The sequence below is a fragment of the Orcinus orca genome, chromosome 10 (genome assembly GCF_937001465.1).
Source record: "Orcinus orca chromosome 10, mOrcOrc1.1, whole genome shotgun sequence".
Classification (NCBI taxonomy): domain Eukaryota; kingdom Metazoa; phylum Chordata; class Mammalia; order Artiodactyla; family Delphinidae; genus Orcinus; species Orcinus orca.
In genome coordinates this window covers 40,759,322-40,782,312 of record NC_064568.1, presented here as the reverse complement: position 1 = coordinate 40,782,312, position 22,991 = coordinate 40,759,322, and the positions used below count along the sequence as shown (strand labels likewise).

The window sequence follows — 22,991 nt, the reverse complement described above, 5'->3', positions numbered from 1 at the left end:
ACCTGATACTTAGAGGTTGTAGGCTTGGGGTCCGAGGTCCCCTCCTCTGAGCCCTCCTGCATCCCCCCCTGGGCAGGAGCACATAAGCCCCGCCCCCATCTGGCCTCTGCCCCCAAAGTCTCCTCCCGCCCTTTTCCCAAGTTGAGGGTCCCCAGTGGACCAGAGCCGGCCAAGAGCTTTTGGGGGTGTGAAGGAGTGGGAGAGGGAGGTGGAACCCCACGGAGGGGGTCCCGGCTGAGCCCTTGGTCTTGCGGCCTCTAGCCGCCCGGGGTGGAGTCAGGGGCGGAGCTAGAGAGGCCGGGCCGGCGTCTGGATGGGTAGGGACTCGGAGAGACCCGGACCCGGGAGAGACTGGGGAGGGAGAGAGAGGGACGTGAGCCCAGAGACGCGGGCAGGGACGGGGGCGGGTCTGGGGCACAGCAGACCTACCCACTTGGGAGATTCCTGAGGCTGGGGGTCCAGGCGAGGGCGGGGCGGGCAGGAGGGCGGTGGCGGAGCCAGGCTCTGGGGCTGGCGGCAGAGCAGCCTCTCCGGGGATCCCGGTCCAGCCTGAGCGGGAGTCCCGCGGGCGGACAGACAGCGCTGCGGCCGGGGGCGCGCTGGGTACCTCCAGTGAAGAGGGCCTGCTTCGCGGCTGAGGGCCCCTATTCACCGGCCGGGGCCGGACGATCAGAAAAAATAACGTCTGTGCCTTCCCGGAGAGGAAAATGAAGCGGCGGGAGCGGCTCGGGCCACGTTCCCGGACCCCGATGTCAAAGCTCCCCGGGCCCCGTCCCCTCCACACTCACATCCCGCCGCTGTGCGACCCCGGGCCGCGGCCTCTAGAGAAATGTCCCGGGGCAGGGGGCGGCGAGCTCCGCTCTGCAGCTCCACACACCCGCGTCGGAGAAGACGGAGGGGGGGCGGGGGCGGGAGAGGCCCAGGGAGGGCGCGGGGGAGGGAAGAGGCGCCCGGGCCGCGGGGTGGGGGGGGAGGGGGAGCGGCAGACGCCGAGGCGAGGGACGCTCGCGGCGGGCGGCGGCTCCGAGAGGCGGCCGGGCGGGGGGCGCTGGAAGCCAGGCCGGCCAGCGGGGAATCCCAAGAGCTCCATGAAGTCTCCCCGGGGCCGCGGACGGGGCGCTGTCCTGGGGAGGCTGTCGGGGGATCCCCGACACCCATGGCTAGGCGGGGGCCGCGGCGGCGCGCTCGGAGTAAGTCGGGGTTGGGGGCCAGCGGCGAGGGGAGCGGGTTGGAGTTGGGTAGGGTGACTCCGGGCCTGACCGGGGCGGGCGGGCTGGTTTGTCTCGGTGTCAGTCAGCGGCGCCTCTTCGGAGCCCCGTGGAGCCGCCAGCCCCGCGCCGCTCGGCTCCGTGGCTTTTTTGGAAACTTGCAAATGTTTTCGTAGAGAGAAAAGGGGGAGGGGAGGGAGGGAGCGAGGGAGTGACCGAAACGGAGCTCGGGGCTGCTGGAAGAACGGAGGCCAAGGCCGGGGGAGCTAGAGACGGACTGACAGACAGGCAGAGAGACCGGGCGTCCCGGCCGCAGGCGCGCTCTAGCGGCGCGGGCGCAGGCGGGGCTCCGGCCGAGGATGGGGAGGAGTGCCGGAGGCGGCCGCGGACGGGATGAGGATCAGAGGGGGCCGAGGGGCAAGGAGCTGGCGGCCCGATCGCCGAAGGGCTCAGTGTCTTTGCAAAGTTGGGATCGAGTACCCAAGCTGCACGCCCGGAGCTGCGCAAAACGCGTCCGCCCACCCCGCCCCCCTACTTGCGCTAGCCGCGGAGCTAAAAATAACAGCCCGTTCGCCCCCTGCAGACCGCGACCCCAACCCCTCCCCCGCCCCCTCCCCCACTGGGCGTGGGGCAAAGCCACAGCTCCCAGTTCCCCAAAAGAAAAAAAAAAGAAAAGAAAAGGCGGTGCGGGGGGAGAGGGGGGCGGGGGGCGGGCCGGGGGCGGGGGGCCCGGCCATATGGATGTGATTTCTCCTCTCCGAGGCAGACGGGCAGCTCCGCAGCTCTCGGCGCCCGCCCGCCGCCCGCCCGGCCCCCGGCTGCCTCCCTTCCTCCCTCCCTCCCTCTCCTTTGCGCTCGCTCCCTAGCCCTCAGCGCATGGGCCCCGCGCCGGGCCCCGGGGCCTCGGGCCGCCGGGCCTCCGGGGTCCCCTAGGCCCTGGCGTGGGCGGGGCAGCCCGGCCTGACGCAGCTCTGTACCCCACCACCACCACCACCAGGGCCGGCAGCGGCGGCTGCCCCGAGGGACGGGGCCCTAGGCGGTGGCGATGGGGGCCGCCCGGATCGCGCCCGGCCTGGCGCTCCTGCTGTGCTGCCCAGTGCTCAGCTCCGCATACGTGCTGGTAAGTCCCCCGCTCGCAGTCCAGGACAGGCTTCGGGCTTGCTCTGGGGTCCCTGGGCGGGGGCTGGGGGTGGGGGGAAGGTGTCCAGGGCTCAGAGGCTTGAGTTCCCCCAGTATCCTGAACTTTGGGTGGGCGTCCCCTCTGGCCCGGGATCCTCGGTGCCTGCTGTCTCTGGGATGTCTGAACTCTGGGTTCCAGATGCCTAAGACTTCCCTATTTCTGAAGACTGGGTTGGGGTCCCAGGTCTGGAAATCTGTGGTTAGGGTCCTCCTATCTTCTGCTTCTCTGAGCATCACTGCTCTGTGTCTCCCTGGAAGATGACAGTGTGATCTAGCAGAAGATTAGACTTTGGCCCTGATGTAGGGTCACACAGACTTTGCTCTGGGGTCCTCTGTTTTCTGCAAGTTTTGTTTGCAGTCTGGGACACAGGGCTGTGGGTCTGAGGTCAGGGGGTAGGATTTAAGGGCCCCTCAAGCTCTCACCTTCGCATGCACACACACATGCGTGCACTCATGCCCAGCTTCACCCAGATGGGAAGATGTCTGCCCAGGGAGGCGGGTATGGTGTGGCATGGAGGAGGGATGGAGCTCCCCTGAAGGAGACTGACCTCACAGAACACTCCCACAGGAGAAACATGCTCCGGTGAGTGAGGAGACCCACATTCGTACCCTCCTGAGAGCAGAGGCCAAGAGGGGACCAGAGAGAGAAGAAGCGACAGACAGATAAGGTTAGAGAGAGAGAAGAGAGAGACAGAGACAAAGAAGATGGGGGTGAGAGCTCCCCAGAGCAGGAGGAGTAGATAGACCAAGAATAGCAAAGAAAAATAGGGAGAGACTGGCGGAGGCCAAGAGCTGGAGACAAAGAGCTGAGTACCCTCCTCAGACTGGGCCAGGGTCTGGGGACCATTTCCTGGGGAGTCAGTCAGATCCCACAGCAGCCCTGTCCTGGGGGAATCAGCAATTGCTGAGGAGACTGTCTGCCTGTGTCTGACTTCAAGACCCCCTGCTGCCTCCCCCTCACCTCCCAGGTGCGGCTATTTGCCATCTACAGACACAGGCAGGCAGCCTTCCCCTGACCAGCTCCAGGTGGTGCCCCAGGCGGGAAGGCAGGAGCTCTTGGATTCCTCCAGCTCTGCCAATGCCTGTGTAACCTTGGGCTATCCTTCTCCACGCCTCAGTTTCCCTATCTGTAAAAAGACACCAAGAAGGAAACATTTGCCTAAGAATCCCTTGATCTGAGGCTCTCCTCTCCTCTGCTGGCCTCAGTACACCCCATTCACTGTTGTCCGTGCCCACACAGCATGGCACCCCAAAGCCAGAGACATCGCCCCATACAAGGATTTGTTGATAAGGAAACTGAGGTTCAGAGACTATCAGCACCCTGTGCAGGGATGCTCCAAACACTGGTGAATGCCGGGGCCCAGAGCCATTTCCCCTGCCTCCCCTCGGGCCAGGCTTACCTTTCCCAGGGCCCCTTCCAGGGTGTGTGAGCATAGCCACTGTGCAGAGCCAGCCAGTGTGGTCTGCGTGCACACATGTGTGCAAGTGACTGTAGAGGAATAGACAGGGTGATGGGCGTGGGTGACCTGTGAGTATATCTGTGTGTCGAAGCAGGGCTCTGTGGGACTCAGCATGGTATTCTCTGGGTCTGCGTAAGTGCGAGTGTCTGAGACCTTGTGTGAGCTCACGTGTGTCTGAGGCTGCGGTCTGCACATGACTTGTAGAAGCATAGTTATGCATGTGTGTGTGTGTTTGTGGTCACATGTGCATCCAGGTCTATTGTTTTCTTGTTTTTATTTAATAAATGCTTCTGTAGTGCTGTCTGCTTGCCAGAAACTGTTCTAAGCACTTTACAATATTAGCTAGTTTAATCTTTCCAACAACCCTCTGAGAAAGGTTCTGTTATTGTCCCCTTTAACTGACCTTCACACAACCGATATGACCATTATTTGTTGCATGTCAACAAGTGCCAAGCCCTGTGCCTCTATGAGGGACCCACACTGATTTCCAGGGAAGCTGAGGCACATGCAGAGAATTTGCCCAGCTTAGCCCTGGCCCAAGGCTGAGGGTAGGAAAGGAGGAGGGATGCCAGGGCTGGGTCTGCCCTGGGACCTTGTTGAGACATCTATGGCTGCACACTCAGGCCGTGAGTGCAATGAACCTTCCGTGGCTCCGGGGATAGAGGATATGGCCTGAGGGTCACCCAACACCCTGTAGGCCCCCTGGCCTCAGCTGGAGCCAGCAAGAAACTGAGTCTGCCAGCTCCCTCTCCTAAACCCAGGGGATACTGCTTCCACCCTCAGCTGATGGACCCTGTCACCAAACCAATATGCTGCCTGCCCAGCTGGCCCCAGGACCAGGCTCACATCATCCTCCATGAGGGAGGGACCTCATGGTTGGAGGACCAACAAGTGTCCCACTGGGAGGACACTGGCTGTGGCCAGACTCAGCTGGTCCATCTTGTGCCTTACAGAAAACAGTAGCTGTGAGGTTGGGAGTCAGGTGGGCTGAAGTTTGGAGGAAGGGATGGGTCCACAGATTGTGAGTGGGAGGAAACGGGTGGTCTTATCCTTGGGGATGCCTCATCCTAAGGACACCCTCAGCATGCACGCTTGCGAAGAAGAGGAAACTGCAGTGGGAGAGGCTGAAGGTCAGCGTTGTGGGGTTGGGAGGCTTAGAGTGTAGAGATATGACCTCAGGGTCAGACTCAGGAGAGATTGGGGTAGGTGGGACCCAGGGAACCCTTCTCAGCAGGCTCCAAGGGCAGCTCAGCCAAGGGGCTCACTTTTAAAGACAGGAAGGAACCAACACGTATTGAACAGTGGCCATCCCCGGATTCTGACCTAGAAATGGTCACAGATAGTTTCTCATTCCAGCTGTTCATCCACCCATTTTATGGGAAAGGGCCCTGAGGGTCACACAGTGAGTCTGTGGCAGAGGTGGGATTTGAACCCAAGTCTTCAGATTCCTGCACTGAGCGTCTTCCTCCAAAGCAGGGTGAGGGCTTATGCTGGCAGGAGATCCCTATGTCCCACTTAGGTTTTCTTTTTCTTGTCTCTTTCTTTTTTTTTTTAAGTAGAATCCTTTGGTTATTTTACTTTTATTTTCTTATTTTAATTTCATAACTAATACTGGAATATGTTCTTTCTTATAAAAGAGTCAAGTAATACGGATTAAACAGAAGTTATCCTTGATTACTCCCAAACCCATTCCCTATTCTAGAGAAAGCAATTTTAAACAGTGTGGGTGGGGGATGTCCTCCCAGATCCTTTTCTGTATATTTCCAAACAGGTACCTTTTTGTGTGCATATAAAGTAGATAGTTTTATTCTGTCATTTGCTCTCTGTTTGTTTTTATAAATTTATTTATTTAATTTATTTATTATCTTTGGCTGCATTGGGTTCGTTGCTGTGCACAGGCTTCAGTAGTTGTGGCTCACGGGCTCTAGAGCGCAGGCTAGGTAGTTGTGGCGCACGGGCTTAGTTGCTCCGCGGCATGTGGGATCTTCCCGGACTAGGGCTCGAACCCATGTCCCCTGCATTGGCAGGCGGATTCCTAACCACTGTGCCACCAGGGAAGCCCCGCTATTTGTTTTTTAGTAAATGATAGCAGTTTGTAGATAGGGCTCTGCCATGTGCATTTTTCTACTTACAGATGTGTCTTGGAGATCTTCATGTCAGTGAATATAAATCTTTTTAAAGGCTGCATAGTGTTCCAAAACCTGAGATTCATTAAGCAGTCCCTAGGAATGTACGTTTAGATAGTTTCATGTGTGTTTGTATGAGTGTGTGTGTGTGTGTGTGTGTGGGAGAGAGAGAGAGAGAGAGAGAGATTCCAGATGGTGGCAGGGAAACTCCTTGAAGTGCCTTCTCATGTCCTTGTGTGACCATTTCCCTGTAGGATATTTCTAGATTCTGTCATTGCTGGGTCTGAGAACATGCATATTTTTTATTTTAATAGATATGGCCACACTGCCCTCTAAAAAGCCTGTGTGGGTTTGTACTCAGCACTAGGAATGACGGAGGAGGTCTCTTCCCCACACCCTCTGTCTCACAGGGTAGCCCGAAGATTCTTTTCCTCACCTTGGCCATGGTGTCTCTTGCCATTTTAATATGCCAATTACCAGTGAGCTTTTGGACTTTTACATTGGCTTATTGTCCATCTTCTAAGAGCTTGCTCAGAGCCATTACCCATCTTTCTACGGGTTATTTGTCTTTTTCGTATTGATTCGTTGAAGCTTTTTATATCACCTGCCCTTAAACACCTCCACCCTCCACCCCAGGTCTGGGAGCTGCCTGTGGACAGAGCAGGAGGAGGGGGGCCGAGCCCTCCCGGGAACTTGGGTTTTCTTCGGAATGTTTTAATGAGGCATCAAGAGGCCTCCCCCAGATTCCTGTTGTGGGCCTTCTGGGGACACTCCCTGGTCCGGCCACCACATCAGGAAGGCAGCTCTTTCAGAGAGCCCCCACGAAAAAGAAAGGGTGGAGTGGGGGGTTTGCAGATGCCTGAAATTGTCTGCAAAATATAGTGTGACTGGGAGAGGGTGCAAAGTTTTGCTCAGATTCTCAAAGACATCAGAAACCTCCAAACCTTTCAGAACCCCAACTCTGGGACCTGCCTTTTGCAGAGGTGAGACCTGGTAGGATTCTGTTCTGCTGACCAGGTTGGGACCTGCCTTGTGCAGAGGTGAGACCTGGTAGGATTCTGTTCTGCTGACCAGGTTATGGTTAGGTTAGGTCATACCATCCTTCTGGGCCTTGGTCTCCAAGCCCAGGTAGAGGCCACTTATGAAGATCCACAGGGTCCTAGCAGCCAACTCTGCCATCCCAGGCTCCATCCCACTGCCTGCCCTGAAGGCCTCCACGCTGGCCAGGATGAGAGGCGTCACAGTGCCTCCCCCCAGCCCCTCCCAGCCCCGAACACAGGCAGCCTGTTCAGGAAGGCCAGGCGGAGGGGAGGAAAAGTCAGCACTTGTCAGCCATGGCGTGGTGGGGCAGGAGCGTCCCCGGCAGGGAACCCGTCCCAGCCTGCTCAGGCCAGACAGACAGACAGAAGGCAGCAAGGGCAGGGAGCAGTGCCTAGCCAGCCGGCATGGGAGACATCGAGGGGTGCCAGCACAGGTCCCAGTAGTGGGACCTGGAGAAGAGGGGCAGGAAGGCCAGGAGGTCACGAGGGGGTCTCCTGTTAGCCAAGGTTTTCTCCTCCTGGCTTTTCTGAAGGTACAAACTCTCCTCCCTCCTAATACGAGGGTGCAACTATCCTCTGCCCAGTTAGAGCTGAGCACAAGCTGCCATCACCCACGCCATCACCACCTGATCACCTTTAAGTCTGCGTCCATTCCTGAATTACCTTTGTGGAAGCTGCCTTAGGTGCTCTGCAAAGAGGCTCTTGCTTGACACAGTGAAAGACAGAATCCAGAAGAACTCTGTGGAAAACTGGTATTGAGGCTGGCACTAGAGGACCCATGTGGCGGGGTACTTCCTCCTTTCTTTCCCTTCCTCTGGGGTTGTTGCTTCAGTATCAAGCAGACCTTAGCTCCATTCCTGGCCCTCTTCTTTCAAACTGTACTCTCGCCTCAGTGGCCTCATTCGTAAGATGGGGATGTTGAAGGAGATGTGGTTAAAGCTCCAGGGGCAATGGCTGGTGCCAACATGTAGAGGGGCTCTCGTGGGGTGGGAGACACCGGTCACATCCAGGGATGAATGTTGGTAGATCTGCTTTCTCTGGAGGTGAGCAAGAAGCCAGCAGCTGTCTTCCCCTGGGGGAGCAGGCTGACGCCAGTCAGAGCGATAGATGAGATGACCCAAGAGGGCATCCTGAGGCTGACACCAAGCAGTAGAAGGAGCCTCTTTCCCAGAGACAGAGGTGTCAGCAGCTGAAGAAGGATCCCTTGTATTTCCTCCTTTGTTTTGCCTGGAGGAGGAGAATGTAGGCATGTCTGGGATCACAGACAGCAAGTGTGTGGAATTTGGCAGTTAGGAGAGGAACTGAGAGGAGTGGCCCTCATTTGGTCAGTGGCATGAAACTGACTCTCCACCACCACTGTCACCATCACACCTCCATCACCATCATTAGCCTTGACATCGCCCCACTCACTGTCTTCACCTCCACCCCCACTGCCCCCATCACTGTCATCTGCAGCTCCAACACCGTTCTCAATGGGGTCTCCCTGGGAGCTGAGTTAGGAGGAGCTGCTTGCCCCCTGGCGGGAGGGGTACTGAGCAGATGGCTTTTCTCTTCCTTTGAGCTTCTGAACTCAGGAAATGAGAAGCACATCCGGGCTTCTTGACCACACATTACTTTCTCTCTGAGACAGCAGCTTCTATGTTTGTAGATAACATACTGGCTTCCAGCCCGCATCTGCACCCTGCCTGTGGCCCCACAAATACCAGCCCTAGGCTCCCAGGCCACTTCTCTCCCTGCATGTTCACAAACTGCAGATCACGCACATGTGTGCACACAGGAAGGTTCCACGTTGGAGGGATGAACATGGGGAGAGTGCTACAGCCGAGCCCTCCAATGGTTAGGTCAGGGGAAGTCAGCCCTAACCCGAGACTGTAGGAGGGGCGTGGGAGGAAGAGGGGTTCGGGACACCTGGCACCAGGGCTAGGTGACCCTATCAGTGGTGGGTATGGACTAACTGACCCTTGGCCATGACCCAGCTCCAGGTCCCTCAGTCCTCATCCGTGAGACCCGAGATGCACAGACTCTCTGGATCTAAAATGATACAAGTCTGAGTCCTCCTTACCAGGAGCTAGGCCAGGAAACACTGAACTCTGCGGGGGGAACGGGGCTGGTCGGGGAGGGTGCAGCGGATGGAGTGGCCAGGCCAGGAGGAGAATCAGAGCTCTCAGCATTTTCTGCATCACTCCATTAGAAAAGACCTCACTCAGGGCAGAGGCAGAGGAGGGGCCCTCCTGCCCCTTAAGCCCAAGTATGGGGGTCTGGCAGTGACCCTGAATCTTAGTGTGAGTCCAGGGTGGATCCAGAAATGCAGGGAGTTATCGGGGTGTCCTTTCACCCCAAAAGCTGGCCAGGCAGACCTCACCTGCAGGCCCTCCTGTACCCCCTGCTCCCAATCCTCCTTGGAGTCCCACCACCCACCTGCTCCTCACTGTGGCCCCCTGGTTTAGTCATCTACTCAGACAGTCTCCCCCTGCCTCTCTGGGTCCTGAGCCTGGGGGCACCCATGGTGCCCGGCAGCACAGTGGCCCATAGCCAGAGGCGGGGAGCCATGACTTGGTGCTGCTGCTGACCCAGTGGTAATAATAGCAACCAGCTTTTTGTGGGCCCCACCTCTGCCCAAGCTTTTCATACAGGACCTCATTTAACCCTCACAACAGCCCTATTATTATCTTGATTTTACACATGGGAGACTGAGGCACAAGGGTTAAACAGCTTTGCCAAAGATACAAAGTCAGTCAGTGGTGGAGACAGGATTCAAGACAGGATTCAAGATGCTGGTGGCAGCATCTCCTTAGATGAGGAGAGGGTGCAGCTGGAGGGAGAGGTGATGGACGAATTCCAGGCAGGGGAGCTGTACTCTAAAGCAAGTGGGGATGCCCTTGGTGTAGAGCTGCCCTCCACCCCTTGGGAAAGTGCTTTCTTGACTCCTTGGCTTGAATCCTTCTTGCTGCAATGGCAGTTCTGCCATGATTGGGTGACAGAGAAATGGGGCGTACAGTCCAGGGAGGCCAGAGATGGTGCCACCGTCCCTGTGGGTGAAGGAATCTGGGGGCTATCTGGTGCCTGAAGCACATGCCCCTCTCCTGGGCATTCCCAGACCCACCGGGAAATGAGACTCCAGAAAAGAGGATGTGCCTCCTCTTGGCCACAGAGGGCAGCAGTAGCAGTAGGTGGCGGCTGAGCAGATGCCTTGGGCCTGTGATAGGGGGTGTGGGTCAGTTCCTGGTCGTCACCCAGCTGCACACCTGTCTGTCTGTCAGTCTGCCAAATGGGCAGTTTTCAACCCATGGCTGCATGCCTTTAGTCTAGGCCATCAGCCGTAACCCTCAGTGGGTCACATCAGTGGGCTAGTCTGTCTATCGGGAGGGCTGGTGTGCCAGACTTTGGGGACTGGTGGAAGCCTGTCAGCCACTCAGGAGCTTTTCCTCAGCTGGAAAAAATCTGGTGATTATCTGTTCATCTTGAAAGAGATGAAGGTGGGCAGAAGGAGGAAGGGGTGGTGGGGAAGGGGGCATGCTGAGGGAGTAAGGATAAGATGATAGGAAAGGTGGTACTGACCGTGGTTACGGGGCTGGTGGCAGTGATGGTGCTGATGTTGCCTTTGGTGGTAATGGTGCTGGTGGGGATGGCAATGCTGGTGGTAATACTGGAGGTGGTGGTGATGGTCACGGTGGTAATCGTGCTGGTGGAAACAGCACTGGTGGTGGTGATGGTAATGATGTTCTACCAGTTGTGATGGTGATGATGGTGGGTATACCGATGGTAATAGTAGTTAGTGTTCATGGGGGTAATGGTGGTGCTGCTGCTGCCGCTGCCAGTGGTATCGATGGTATTGGCGGTGGGCAGCGTGGTTGTGTTGGTGGTGTTGGTTGTGGTGGTGATGGTGGTGGTGGTTACTGACAGAGGTACTAGTTGCAGTAATGGAAATGGAGGTGAAAGGGTGCTGTAGTGGGGGTGGGATGGGCAGGGCAGCTACCCAGGGATCAGACCCCTCAGCAGCTTGGATCCCCAATGCCAGAGGCACAAAGAGAACTTCAGGTTAGTCTTGGAGCCCCCTGGATTAGGGAAAACCCTAGTTGTCCTCCCTCAAGCCCCATCTCCCCAGGGCTACTTCTGCCCCAGCCTGCTCAGCCTTAGCTGCGGGTGGGGGAAGTTAGAGGAGCTGTAGGGGCCAGCAGCAAGCACGTGGGAATCTCTCCAGCAGTTCCCGGGCATTGGGTCCAGCTGAGATCTCAGGGTCCAACTCAGACGCCAGTGATCCGCGAAAGCACGGACACCCACAGACATGCAGGCTAATGAGCAACCGTATCACACACTCGCAGACACACACACGCGGACCTTTGCCCAGAAACATAGGTACACATGCATGTTCACAGACACCTCAGGCTCACGTCCCAAATGTGCGTGCTGGACGATCCCCACGTGAGAATATACAGAGACAGGGGCACACACGAGTGCACACACCAGCCAGACAGCATTGTGCGCGGCCACTCAAGGCTGTGCCGCCACTCACACGCAAAGACGCGCACGCGCCTCTGCTAAGTGAAACCAGCAGAACCCAATCCCAGCCGAGCCAACTGGAGACTCCTTGGCCCTAGAAGCCCTTGCTGCTGCCACCGAGAGACTCGGTCAATTAACTTCTCCCTGCAGCGGTCTCCCTGACCCTCCCGGCGGCTGCCCGCCCCCGCATAATGGGGCCCGCCCCTTCCCCCCACCTCCACCTCCCTCCCCTGCCTCCTCTGGGCTCTCCCACCCTCCAAAGCTCCGCTCAGACTGAAGGGACCGGGCCCTGACAGGGGATGTCTGAGGGGATGCAGCTCTGCCTGTTGGAGGTCTAAGGGAACCAGGCTCTGTCCTGGGGGTCTGCGGGGACATGGCCCTGACTTGGGGGTGAAGGTGGGGTCTGAGGGGATGCATTAACCTCTTGTGGGTCCCACTCATGGGAGTGGCTGGGCTTGGGCACACTGAGTTTTTCCCAGGGCGGGATGCTGCCTTTACCCCCTGACTTCCTTCCAACCCTAAGTCAGGGAAACAGAGGCTCAGAGTGAGTCCCATCTCACCCCCACCTCCGTGACGTTCCTGCTCCCTTCCTTAAAATGATGCCAGTGAATCCTCGTGGGTGGCAGCCAATACCCAGGGTGTACATGCTGGAAGGAAAGAAAGGAAGGACATTCCAGGCAGAGGGAACAGCAGGAGCAAAGGCCGGTCCACATCATCAGAACACAGGGTCTACTTGGATGTAGGGAAACTTCCAGATAAGCAATGGATGTGGGTGACTCCCACCCACAGCCTGCACAGGAGTGCCCCGCCCAACCCAGACCACTTGCCAGCAATTTCTCCATCCTCTCCCTCTTGGGACCTCAAGGGTGGGAGGAGTTGAGGCACTCTCCATTCACGGGGAAAGCACTGACTGGGGAGAGGGCCAGGATGGAAATTGGTGACTCCCAAGGTCCCGAGGGCACTAGGACTTGAAGGAATCCAGGCCCTGTTTCTTTCCCCAGAGTTCACCACCCCTTATCCACCCCCTCTCCACCCAGGTCCCCAATAGACAGCCAGGATCCTGTGAGGATCCACCCTGGGACATTCCATCCCTTTCCCATGTACCCCTGGGGAACAGACTGGACAGAGAATATCAGTGGCTGCAGCCTATGGGGTTACTATCGGGCAAGCAGGGGACAGCACCCCTCCCCCTTTTTTCCCTATGGTGGGGCAGGCCCTTCCCCTTGAAGCCGAGGCTTCCCGTCTGTACAATGGAGCTACATAAGGCAGATTTCCCGCATTCTTTGGAAAGGGGGGGGGAATCCCTCAAGGAGGTTGGGATAGTTGTGGAGTCTGCTGCTCTGCTGGGAAGTCCTGCCTGCAATCTGACCTTCGGCTTGGTAGGTGGATGCAGATGACGTCATGACCAAAGAGGAGCAGATCTTCTTGCTGCACCGTGCCCAGGCCCAATGTGAGAAGCGGCTCAAAGAAGTCCTGCAGAGGCCAGGTGGGGGCGGGGCTAAAGGAGGAGGGTCTGGGGGCAAGGTCAGGAGACAGAGGGGCCAGAGGAAGGTGGGAGTCCAGGATGCAGATCCAAGTGGCACCAAGGGAGGGTAGGTCCAGGTAAAGTGGGCCAGGCCAAAGTGAGGACCAAAAATGGGGTGAGTCAGGTGAGATTAAAGTCAGCAGGCTCAGAGATGCACTGAGCCTCCCCTCCCAGGGTGGGGATAGGAGGTTACGGAGGCAACTACTGACTGAATTACCTCGAACTGGTTTAGATCTAGTGAGGCACGCCACGATCAGGAGCACTGACGAGGGCTCCAGACCCCGCTGGAGTGGGCTGGGACAGCTTCCTGCAGGAGGAGGAGCTATCCAGTGCAGGTGCAGAAGGAAGAATAGGTCTTTGAAAAAGGCCCCCTGGGCAAAGGGCAAGGCAGAGGTGTCCAGAGTCAGGAGAATGGGGCTGGAAGGGGAGGAGAATAGAGGGATACGGATGGGTTTCTATGTCAGTCACATCCACTGTCCAGTAAAGGGTTCTTGATGGGGTAGGAAGGCTTCCTTCTACCAACACAGCATCTCCATGGGACCCCTGCCATGGTGAAGCTGGGAGGGGCACTCACCTGACCTCACAGCTCCTGCCCCAGTCTCAAGCTGGTCTCTTCCTTGAGTCCCTTTCCTGGAAGCGGAAATGGAGCTTCATTAGCAACCATCCAGGCCTCTGACTTCTGTCTGATTAATCTCCTCAACCTGGAAGAGGCCCAGACCCCACCTGACTGGCAGGGAAGACAGCTTCCTCCCCTGCGCTGGCCCTCAGACTGCTGGGAGGGGATGCTGATGTACACCCAGGACGCAAGCACACAGTGACGTACCCTGGAGCCCACAGACTTTGCTCCCCTTCACAGGGACTGACATGGTCTCTGCAGTCACAGCCCTGCCCACACTGGCCCCGCCGGTGGCTCCCTGCTCCCCTGCCCCAGTCACATCAGGGTCTGGGCAGTCCTGAACCCAGCCGTCTTTCTGGTTGTGGAAGCATGGAGGCACCTCCCTCTGCCCTCTCTTTGTTCACGATGGAGGCCTTCCCTTCCCACTCTACCTCATCCTGCTACCCCCACCCTACTGATGCCCCAGGGTGCAGGCAGGAAAATGGGCACAGCCATTCTATCCCAGCCCAGGGTGTCTGCACTCAGCTTCTCATTGTTGCCACAAACCCCGACATGCGAGGGCCAGGGGGCCTTGGCTTGGGCTGTAGCTGAAGGTTAGATAATGAGGAAGACTTTCAGCAAGGAAGAGAGACCTCAGGCATCTCTCCAGTGGAGGGAAAGGCCAGGCCCCATCTCAGATGGAGAGTCTCCAGGGTCCCTTGTGGAAGCTGTGAACCCCTTACTTGGGTATCCTAGGGCAGGGGATGGGGTAGGTGGGCTCATCTGTCTTCCCTTGACAACTGCATCTTGCTCTTGTCTTTCGTACCACCAGCTTCTCGACCTACACAGCGCTCTGGCCGGGATTCATTTTCACTGTTTCACCTCTGTTGACATCACCACTACTGTCTACTTTTGCCATGCGCCCCCTGGTGGGGCCTTCGCCTCCTGCGTGGGCTTTGGCTGTGACTCCTGGGTCAGACATTTCTGCCCGGATTTACCGCTCAACCCACTCACTAGTTGATCCCACACCTGAATTGTGTTCGTTACCATTTGAACCCCTTGTTTACAGTCTCCATGCCGACTGATTACTTCTGCACCTGGCAAGCACTTTACAGTTTGTAAAGCACGTCCCTACCTGTCATCAGCCTAGGTGTCAGCAGGGCAGGGGACAACCCCCATGGTACAAAGGGGGAGTCTGAGGCAGGAGGGTACCCTGGGTCTTCTGCTGTAGTGCTGTCAACAGCCATAACTGGCCTAATTTCTCCAGCTGACATAATGGAATCAGGCAAAGGATGGGCATCTGCATCCACATCAGGGAAGCCCAAGAAAGAGAAGGCATCTGGGAAGCTCTACCCTGAGTCTGAGGAGGACAAGGAGGTGTCCGCTGGCAGCAGGCACCGAGGTACGTCTGTGCTTCCATGCATCCATCTGAGACCGACTCGGACCCACTTGCCCCACGGCTCCACAGCCTTCATGTGAGCTCATGCTCCTCGGCTCTTGTAGGAGGGGAGGTGCTAGGAGGAGACTCAGCCCAGGGGGCAGAGTGTGGAGGGGGCAGGCAAGCTGGATGGACTAGGGCCCCCAGGAGATGTGGGCAGAGAATTTGACTGCACACCTCAGGGGTGGACCCAGGGCTGTGGCCCCTCCCATGGAGAGAGATGACAGAGAACCCAGGAGACAGAGGGGCAGGGAGAGGCTGGGAGAGATCCAGAGACAAAGAGAGGCAGGAAGAGACAGAGAGGGGACCAGGAGGCACACACTGGGACTGGGACTCAGGGTGTCATAGGAGGGTGCATCAAGACACATAGTGGGGTTGGCCATAGAGACAGAGCAGGACAGAAGGGCGGCTGTGAAGGGGTGGGGCCAGACAGTGGGACAAGGAGGGCAGAAGAGAAGAGGAGGGAGATGCGGGCTGCATTGTCCCTCAGGGAGGTAAGGAGAGACAAACGCAGAGCCCAGGCTGCAGCCACAGGGCCAGTTTGAACCGGCTGGGTGGGCAGCAGATTCCAGATGGGCCACATCTGGGAGGCTGTGGTCACCCTGTGGCTCCCCAGGGATCAGAGGGAATTGTGGGCCTGGCCAGGCGGGGCTGGGAATATGGTGCCCAGGACAGAGAGCCTTTCACCAAGCCGGGGTGGGTCTAGCCATCAAGGCAACCTTCCAGGGTGGCTGGAGAGTCCTGTGGTTGGAGCCCTGCAGGGGGAAGAAGGAAGCTGGGAGTGGAAAGTGGAAGATCCAGAGGCTGGAGACGCTCCAAGGTCACTTAGCATCTCTGCTGTGAGGCTGGAGCCCCAAAGTGGGATGTGTCTCCCTGCCTTGAATCCCACAGTTAGCACTTAGATTGGGGGGATTATATGTACCCCCACAAGTGGTCACCAGAGTCTCACAGCAGGTGCTCAGGGCGGGTCTTGGACAGTGGTGGAAGTGCATATCAATCCCAATTTCCCAATGAAGAAACTGAAGTGCAAAGAGAGTAGACACCTGCATGAGGTGGGCAGCTCTTCAGGAGTCCGGCTGGCACTGGAAACTAGACCTTCTTCCTCTAGTCCATGGTCCCTGGGCAAGGAGCACATAGGAAACATTCTCAGCTGAGGGACAGTTAGTCTGGGAACTTGCTCTTCTTTAGGGACACCTGGAAGGTGGGACCAAGAACAGAGAGAAAAGAGAGAGACCTGGCTAGGGGCTGAGCACCAGAGGAGGGCAGGGCCCCGGGCTGTATGACCTTGGTAAATCACTCGCCTCTCTTGGCCTCCACCAGCCAATCTAGAAAATAGGACCATTACCAGCACCTGCATAGAGGGTCTGAGGGAATTCTATGAGGCCAGGTGGGTGCAGGGCACAGTAGGGAGTAAGGGCTCAATACATTCTCTCCAGAATGCTCCAGGCCTGAGCTCTCCAGTCTTGGGGCACACCTATCCCTGAGGGAGCCAGAGACCACAGGTGTGTTTATTCCTCTGGGTCACTAACCATGGATCTGACTGATGTCCCCCACCTTTTCTGTCTATCTCTGTGGTCACAGGGCGCCCCTGCCTGCCAGAGTGGGACCACATCCTGTGCTGGCCGCTGGGGGCACCAGGTGAGGTGGTGGCCATGCCCTGTCCCGACTACATTTATGACTTCAATCATAAAGGTAAGGCGGGCTGGAGTAGGGTGGGGACCACAGGGATGTCAGGACTTGGAGCTCAGGGCTTCAGTGGTGCCAGACCTCTCTGCCTGCCCTGACCCTCCTATGGACCTGCAGGCCATGCCTACCGTCGCTGTGACCGTAATGGCAGCTGGGAGCTGGTGCCAGGGCACAACCGGACATGGGCCAACTACAGCGAGTGTGTCAAGTTCCTGACCAATGAGACTCGTGAACGGGTGCGAGGCTTCCCCCTCCCTAACCTGACCCGTGTAAGGCCAGCCCACTCCACTGGTGACCCCTGAACCTAGTCCTGACTCATCCAGCAACCTTAAAGTGGCCTCTGACCCTTAACCTGATGCTCACCCCAGTCCCAGGGCTCTGACAGTAACTCCCCACCTGCACAGGAGGTGTTTGACCGCCTGGGCATGATCTACACTGTGGGCTACTCCGTCTCGCTGGCCTCTCTCACCGTGGCTGTCCTCATCCTGGCCTACTTTAGGTGGGCGGGGCGAGGAGTGCGGCGGGGGTCTGGGGTGGGGAGGGGACGTGGTCGGGGAAGGGCCGAGGTGGGGGGCGTGGGGCGTGGCCAAGGGCGTGATTGGACGGGGCGGAGGCATAATGTCTCTCTTCCGCTCACTGTACCCCTGCACACCAAGCCCCGCTTCGTGCCCTCCCGCCGCGCGTCCCCGTGCCCCCACCCACGGTGTTGTCGCGCGCTCCGCAGGAGGCTGCACTGCACACGCAACTACATCCACATGCACCTGTTCCTGTCCTTCATGCTTCGCGCCGTGAGCATCTTCGTCAAGGACGCGGTGCTCTACTCCGGCGCCACGCTTGATGAGGCTGAGCGCCTCACGGAGGAAGAGCTGCGCGCCATCGCCCAGGCACCGCCGCCGCCCGCCGCCGCCGCCGGCTACGTGAGTGCCCCCTCCGGCGGCTCGCGCCCGCCCGGGGCCCCTAGCCACCAATGGCTTCGCGGGAGCCCCACCCACCCTGCGGCGCCTCTGCCCTCGCCCCCGCCTGTCTCCTGCAGCCACGCGCTTCAGGCCACTCACACCCACCTCTCTGCGTGCATTGCATCTCTCAGCCCTGCTTCCAGGCCCTGTTGCCCAGAGCTTTGTGAGTGTTCCCCCTCCCCGCACTTTCATCAACACTCCTGCCTCGGCCCCGGACCACCAGTCACCCCACCTCTTCACCTTGATCCCCCACCCCCGTCGTCGGTGCCCTCCTGCCTGGGCAACATCGCCTCCACACACACCCCTCAGCCCCTGCCCTTGGTAGAGCCTGTCCCTTCCTCACCAGCTTGACTAGCACCTGTCCTATCTTACCAGCACCCCCTCCCACTGCCCATCCCTCAGTCCAGCCCAGCCCTCCCCAGATGCAGGTCCTGCTTTCTGGCTAACACCAGCTGGTCTCCTAGGTGGGCTGCCGGGTGACTGTGACCTTCTTCCTTTACTTCCTGGCTACCAACTACTACTGGATTCTGGTGGAGGGGCTGTACCTGCACAGTCTCATCTTCATGGCCTTCTTCTCAGAGAAGAAGTACCTCTGGGGCTTCACGATCTTCGGCTGGGGTACGCAGGCACGCAGGCAGCGAGGTGCAAGCAGGGTAGGACCATGGGCAGCAGGGTCAGAGAGTGCCACTGAGGGGAAAGCACCTATACAGCGTATCCTGTGCCGGATGTGGGGCAGCAGGTGGTGAGCCTTCTGTGACTGCCTGCCCCCCCCCCCCCCACCGCAAGCTCAGCGAACAGGGCTTGGCCAAGGGTTAGGGTTCACTTGGGGTTGTCTCAGCCTGGAGTTGGGGCTCACCTGGAGGCAGGTTCACCCAGGGTTGAGGCTCAGCCCAGGAGAGGGAGGGGGGGACTCTCAGGTCAAGATTCCACTCAGGATCAGAGTGGATCTTGGGTCAGAGGTCAGCCTGGGGCTGGAGTTGGAAGGCAGCTATTCTCACCACTGTATCACCACTGCTGGGGCTGGAGTTGGGATCTGGAACGCTCCCTCTACCCTGAGCCCCACTTCTCCACCAGTCCCCACGCTGCATGGAGCTGTCCATGCTTCTGCCACCCTGCCCACAGGGTCCATGGCCCAGAACTGCAGGCCTTGGCTCTAGCATCATCTAGGCTTCAGCAGCTCCTCTGCAGAATGGGTTGCTGGGGTTCTGCACTCCTCCCCCCACAGGCTGTGGGATCGAGTTACCAATAATTGTCCATTATTGTTGGCAGCTCCAGAGCTTGGCCAGGCTCCGGGGCAACTGGCCAGACTGCAGAAGGGTAGGCTGGGTGGCTGGAGCCCTCCCTGCGCTCAGCACCTAGAGGCCCCCACATCAACAGCCATAGCCTCCCTGCCCTTTGGTGGACACTCTGACCTTGACCTCATCCATGGCAAGCCCCAGAGTTGCAGGCTGATGTGGGCTCTGGGGCTAGAGGGTATCAGTGTGGGCGGGAAGCACAAAGATAGGGGAACACAGAGAACTTTGTGGCACAGGAATGTCACAGCTCTTTTCCTTGCGTAAACCCAGGTCATGCCCTGCCCTTCCCAAGGGTATCCTGGGCCTAGAATGAAGTGTGTGGGGGCAGAGGGTGGGGATTTGGGCTCCTTCCTAGAGGCAAAACTCACTCAGAGGTACCATGTACCATCTGAGTTGGCTTGGGCCTGGGCACACTGAGATTTCCCTGTAGCCCTTTATCCATCCTGGAACAACAGCACACCCTATCCAGCCTCATCCATGGGGCTAGGACTTTGTAAAGGGTGGCAGTGCTGGAATAGAAAACCCGTGATGATAAGCTCCCTCCCTCACAGGGAACCCCTAGCCCAGAGCAGCACCCTTTAGGGGAGGGGAGGGCAGAATGGACTGGGTGTGGATAAATTAGTGATACCTTATTCACCAAGTGCCCAGCAGGAGTGCATGTGTGGTACAAGATGCGGAACCAAGATGAGGGCAGAGGGCTGAACAGGGTCCTGAGGGCTGGAGCCCTGAGGGGAGGCTGTGCGGACAGCAGGGCAGCACAAGCAAGAGTAGGGCTCTGTCACCAATTAGCCCATGTGCCCAGGGTGAGGGGGGTCAGGGACAATGGTGGGCTAAGCTGGGGGTCACCAGGCATGAGGGGAATGGGACTGGCAAGGTGGGCTGAGGAGAGAGACATCATGGACAGTCCCTCACACACTGTCTCCCTCTGTGCCCACAGGTCTGCCTGCCATCTTCGTGGCTGTGTGGGTCAGTGTGAGAGCCACCCTGGCAAACACTGGGTAGGTCCAGGTGGAGAAGTGGGCAGGAGGCTCTGACACAGGCCAGAAACACCCCTGCTACCCTCTTTCTCTGTAGAGCACGTGAGGGGCACCTCCTGTACCCTGGCCCTGAGTGGCCCAGTTTCAGGAGTTTTCAGTTCAGCTTCAAGCTGGGTACCCGCTCAGGGTCAGCGGAGGCTACTTCAGAAGGGACCTCTGAGGGTGGCCTCAGGCCTGGCCATATATGACACTCCCCTGTCCTGTGCTCTTGGTGGGAGTCGGGGGACAGCTAATGTCGGAGCAGACCAGCTCTGGAGCCTCCCTGTGGGAAGGCTCAGGTTGGGAACGGCAGGGGGTGGGGGCTGATGCCTCAACCTCCCCCAGGTGCTGGGACTTGAGCTCCGGGAACAAGAAGTGGATCATCCAGGTGCCCATCCTGGCCTCCATTGTGGTAAGCAGGGGTGGCCACAGAGCTGGGTCGGGGTATGGACCGTGGGTCCCAGTGACCAGCCCCTGACAGGGACCTATAGAGGCTTCCCTGGACCCCAGGGTTGGAGCCACAAGGCCCAAGAAGCAGCTGATCCCCACCCGAGTCCACATGGGGAAACCAAGGGCCTAAGGAGCCACCTGGAGACACAGTGGCAGAGCAGAGCCTGAGCAGGGTCATGGGTCCCAGAGTCCTTGCCCCTCTCTGCTAGGGTGCAGCCTCGAGACGCAGCCCTCCCTCACTCCCACAGCTCAACTTCATCCTCTTCATCAACATTGTCCGGGTCCTCGCCACCAAGCTGCGGGAGACAAACGCTGGCCGGTGTGACACGCGGCAGCAGTACCGGTGAGCCACACCCACCATGCCCAGGCTCCTCAGAGTTCAGGGGTCATCCAACACCAGCACCATGTACAAAAGCAGACAGAGGCTCCACGAATGAGCCTGTCTCAAGGAAGGACTCAGCTCCTGACTCCCTTGCTGGCCCTGCCAGCAGTGATGGGATCTTGCCTGGCTTCTGGGGGCACCCCAAAGCCAGGCTGGGCCTCTTGGTGCTAGGCCCTGCACTAGAGCTGGGGTCTGGGCAGGACAAACCCAGACTTCTCCTCAGAGAGCTGGTCGCAGGGAGTCTGAGAGACAGGTGGGCAGTGGGTGGCCTTGAGAAGGCGGAAGCTTGACTGAAACCTGAGGAGGGACCTTGGGATACCGAGGTAAGGCCACGGGGGAGTGGGGGAGTGCCTGCAGAGGGACCAGCAGGTGCAAAGGGCCCTGGGACAGGGCGACATAACTTATGGTCCACTCTGGGACACCTCAGAATTAAGGGGCCCTGTTAACACTTTGCTGAGAAAACAAAGTGTCATTGGCTCAGGTGAACTGGGTTCCCCCACTGGCTGCCAGAGCCTCGGGCCTTTTAGTGGCTTCTGGAGCCTGGGGTTGGCAGGTCGGGGTACACAGCGCCTGTTGAGGGGGAAGTGGCTCCACCCTGACCCCCCTGCCCCGCTGGCCCAGGAAGCTGCTCAAATCCACACTGGTGCTCATGCCGCTCTTTGGCGTCCACTACATCGTCTTCATGGCCACGCCATACACCGAGGTCTCAGGGACGCTCTGGCAAGTCCAGATGCACTACGAGATGCTCTTCAACTCCTTCCAGGTGCGCAGCCCTGTCTGAGGGTGAGGGGCGGGTGGGGTTGGGAAGGCTGCTTCCACCCTCTCCAGATGCAGCTCTGGGCCCTGACCCAGTACCCTCTCTCCACAGGGATTTTTTGTCGCCATCATATACTGTTTCTGTAACGGCGAGGTAAGCGGTGGGCCACGCTGGGGCAAGGCAGGAAGGACGCAGAAGTGCCGGGGGAGGGTGGGTGGAATTTCCTGGTGTTCCGGTGGTTAGGACTCTGTGCTTCCATTGCAGGGGTCCCGGGTTCGATCCCCGGTCGGGGAACTAAGATCCCACAAGCCGCAAGGTGCAGCCAAAAATAAAAAAAAATTTTTTTAATTAAAAAATGAAAAAGAAGTTCCGGGGGTTCCCGAGTCCTGTCCCTTCATTCTTCTGCCTGGTTCTTACTTTGTTCCTCCAAGAACATCCCTGAGGACGTTCTGAAGGCAGAGAGAAGTCTTTCCAGATGATTCAGGCTGAGGATGCGCTAGGATTTGTGGGCAAAGCCAAGTATCTTCCCAGCCCCATGGTTGAATCGGTTGAATCGTCTGTCATCCAGATTGAACACTCATCCACCCTTGGGGTCATTTGAGCTTTCTAGATTCTGGGTGTGTCAACTGCCTGCAGCCAGGCGCCATGTTCTGAGAATGACGGGATTCTTCTTGGCCTTGAAATTTTCCAGTAACAGCCTGCGCCTCTTTACATTCAGTGCTGAGTGTTGCAGGGGCAGGGATGGGGGCACCGCTGGGGTTGGGGACATGTGGCAGAGGGGTTAGGGGCACACCTGACCACCCACCCTCCTCCTGCCATCCCAGGTACAGGCTGAGATCAAGAAATCCTGGAGCCGCTGGACATTGGCACTGGACTTCAAGCGCAAGGCACGCAGCGGGAGCAGCAGCTACAGCTACGGTCCAATGGTGTCTCACACGAGTGTGACCAATGTAGGGCCCCGCACGGGACTTGGCCTGCCCCTCAGCCCCCGCCTGCTGCCTGCTGCCACAGCCAATGGCCACCCCCAGCTGCCCGGCCACACCAAGCCAGGGTCCCCAGCCCTTCAGACCACACCACCAGCCGTGGCCGCTCCTAAGGACGATGGGTTCCTCAACGGCTCCTGCTCGGGGCTGGATGAGGAGGCGTCTGCACCAGACAGGCCACCTGTCCTATTGCAGGAGGAATGGGAGACAGTCATGTGATTGGGGACCCGAGGGTTGGACCTGTGGACATAAGGGTGGACAAGCGGACCAAGAGACAGGTTGTTGGACAGTTGCCCACTCAGGACTGGGGCTGGGAGGATAAAACAGGAAAAAAAAAAAAAAAAAGGAAAAGGAAGCAGCGTGTGGCTTCCTGTGGTCTGAACTGGGCACCTATT

At 58.3% G+C, this 22,991-nt stretch overlaps 2 protein-coding genes across 6 annotated transcripts in view; one reads left to right on the top strand and one right to left on the bottom strand.

The window, feature by feature from the left end:
- The first annotated feature begins 429 nt into the window (after positions 1–429).
- On the top strand, positions 430–22,951 carry PTH1R (parathyroid hormone 1 receptor). 2 transcript variants are annotated; one of them, XM_004283865.4, is made up of 15 exons: positions 430–1,190; positions 2,206–2,328; positions 12,897–12,999; positions 14,901–15,035; positions 16,653–16,763; positions 16,875–16,993; positions 17,162–17,256; positions 17,482–17,674; positions 18,178–18,331; positions 19,946–20,006; positions 20,370–20,436; positions 20,723–20,817; positions 21,478–21,619; positions 21,725–21,766; positions 22,438–22,951. In XM_004283865.4, exons 2-15 carry the CDS (start codon positions 2,254–2,256, stop codon positions 22,813–22,815), a joined length of 1,770 nt encoding a protein of 589 aa, XP_004283913.1. In that variant the 5' UTR covers positions 430–1,190; positions 2,206–2,253; the 3' UTR covers positions 22,816–22,951. The 2 variants fall into 2 exon arrangements, with proteins under 2 accessions (XP_004283913.1, XP_033269176.1); XM_033413285.2 differs by having other exon boundaries at positions 430–2,328.
- CCDC12 (coiled-coil domain containing 12) overlaps positions 12,997–22,991 on the bottom strand; it is a 74,881-nt gene continuing 64,886 nt past the window's right edge. Inside the window, exons 8-10 of one of the 4 annotated variants that reach the window (XR_007479867.1) lie at positions 16,115–16,189; positions 14,987–15,846; positions 12,997–13,668 (exon numbers count right to left, since the gene is read on the bottom strand). The gene's annotated coding sequence lies outside the window, so the exon portion shown is untranslated. Of the gene's footprint in view, positions 13,669–14,986; positions 15,847–16,114; positions 16,190–22,692; positions 22,783–22,991 lie in introns of those variants that run through there. The other 3 variants (XR_007479866.1, XR_007479865.1, XR_004479186.2) reach the window with 3 other exon arrangements.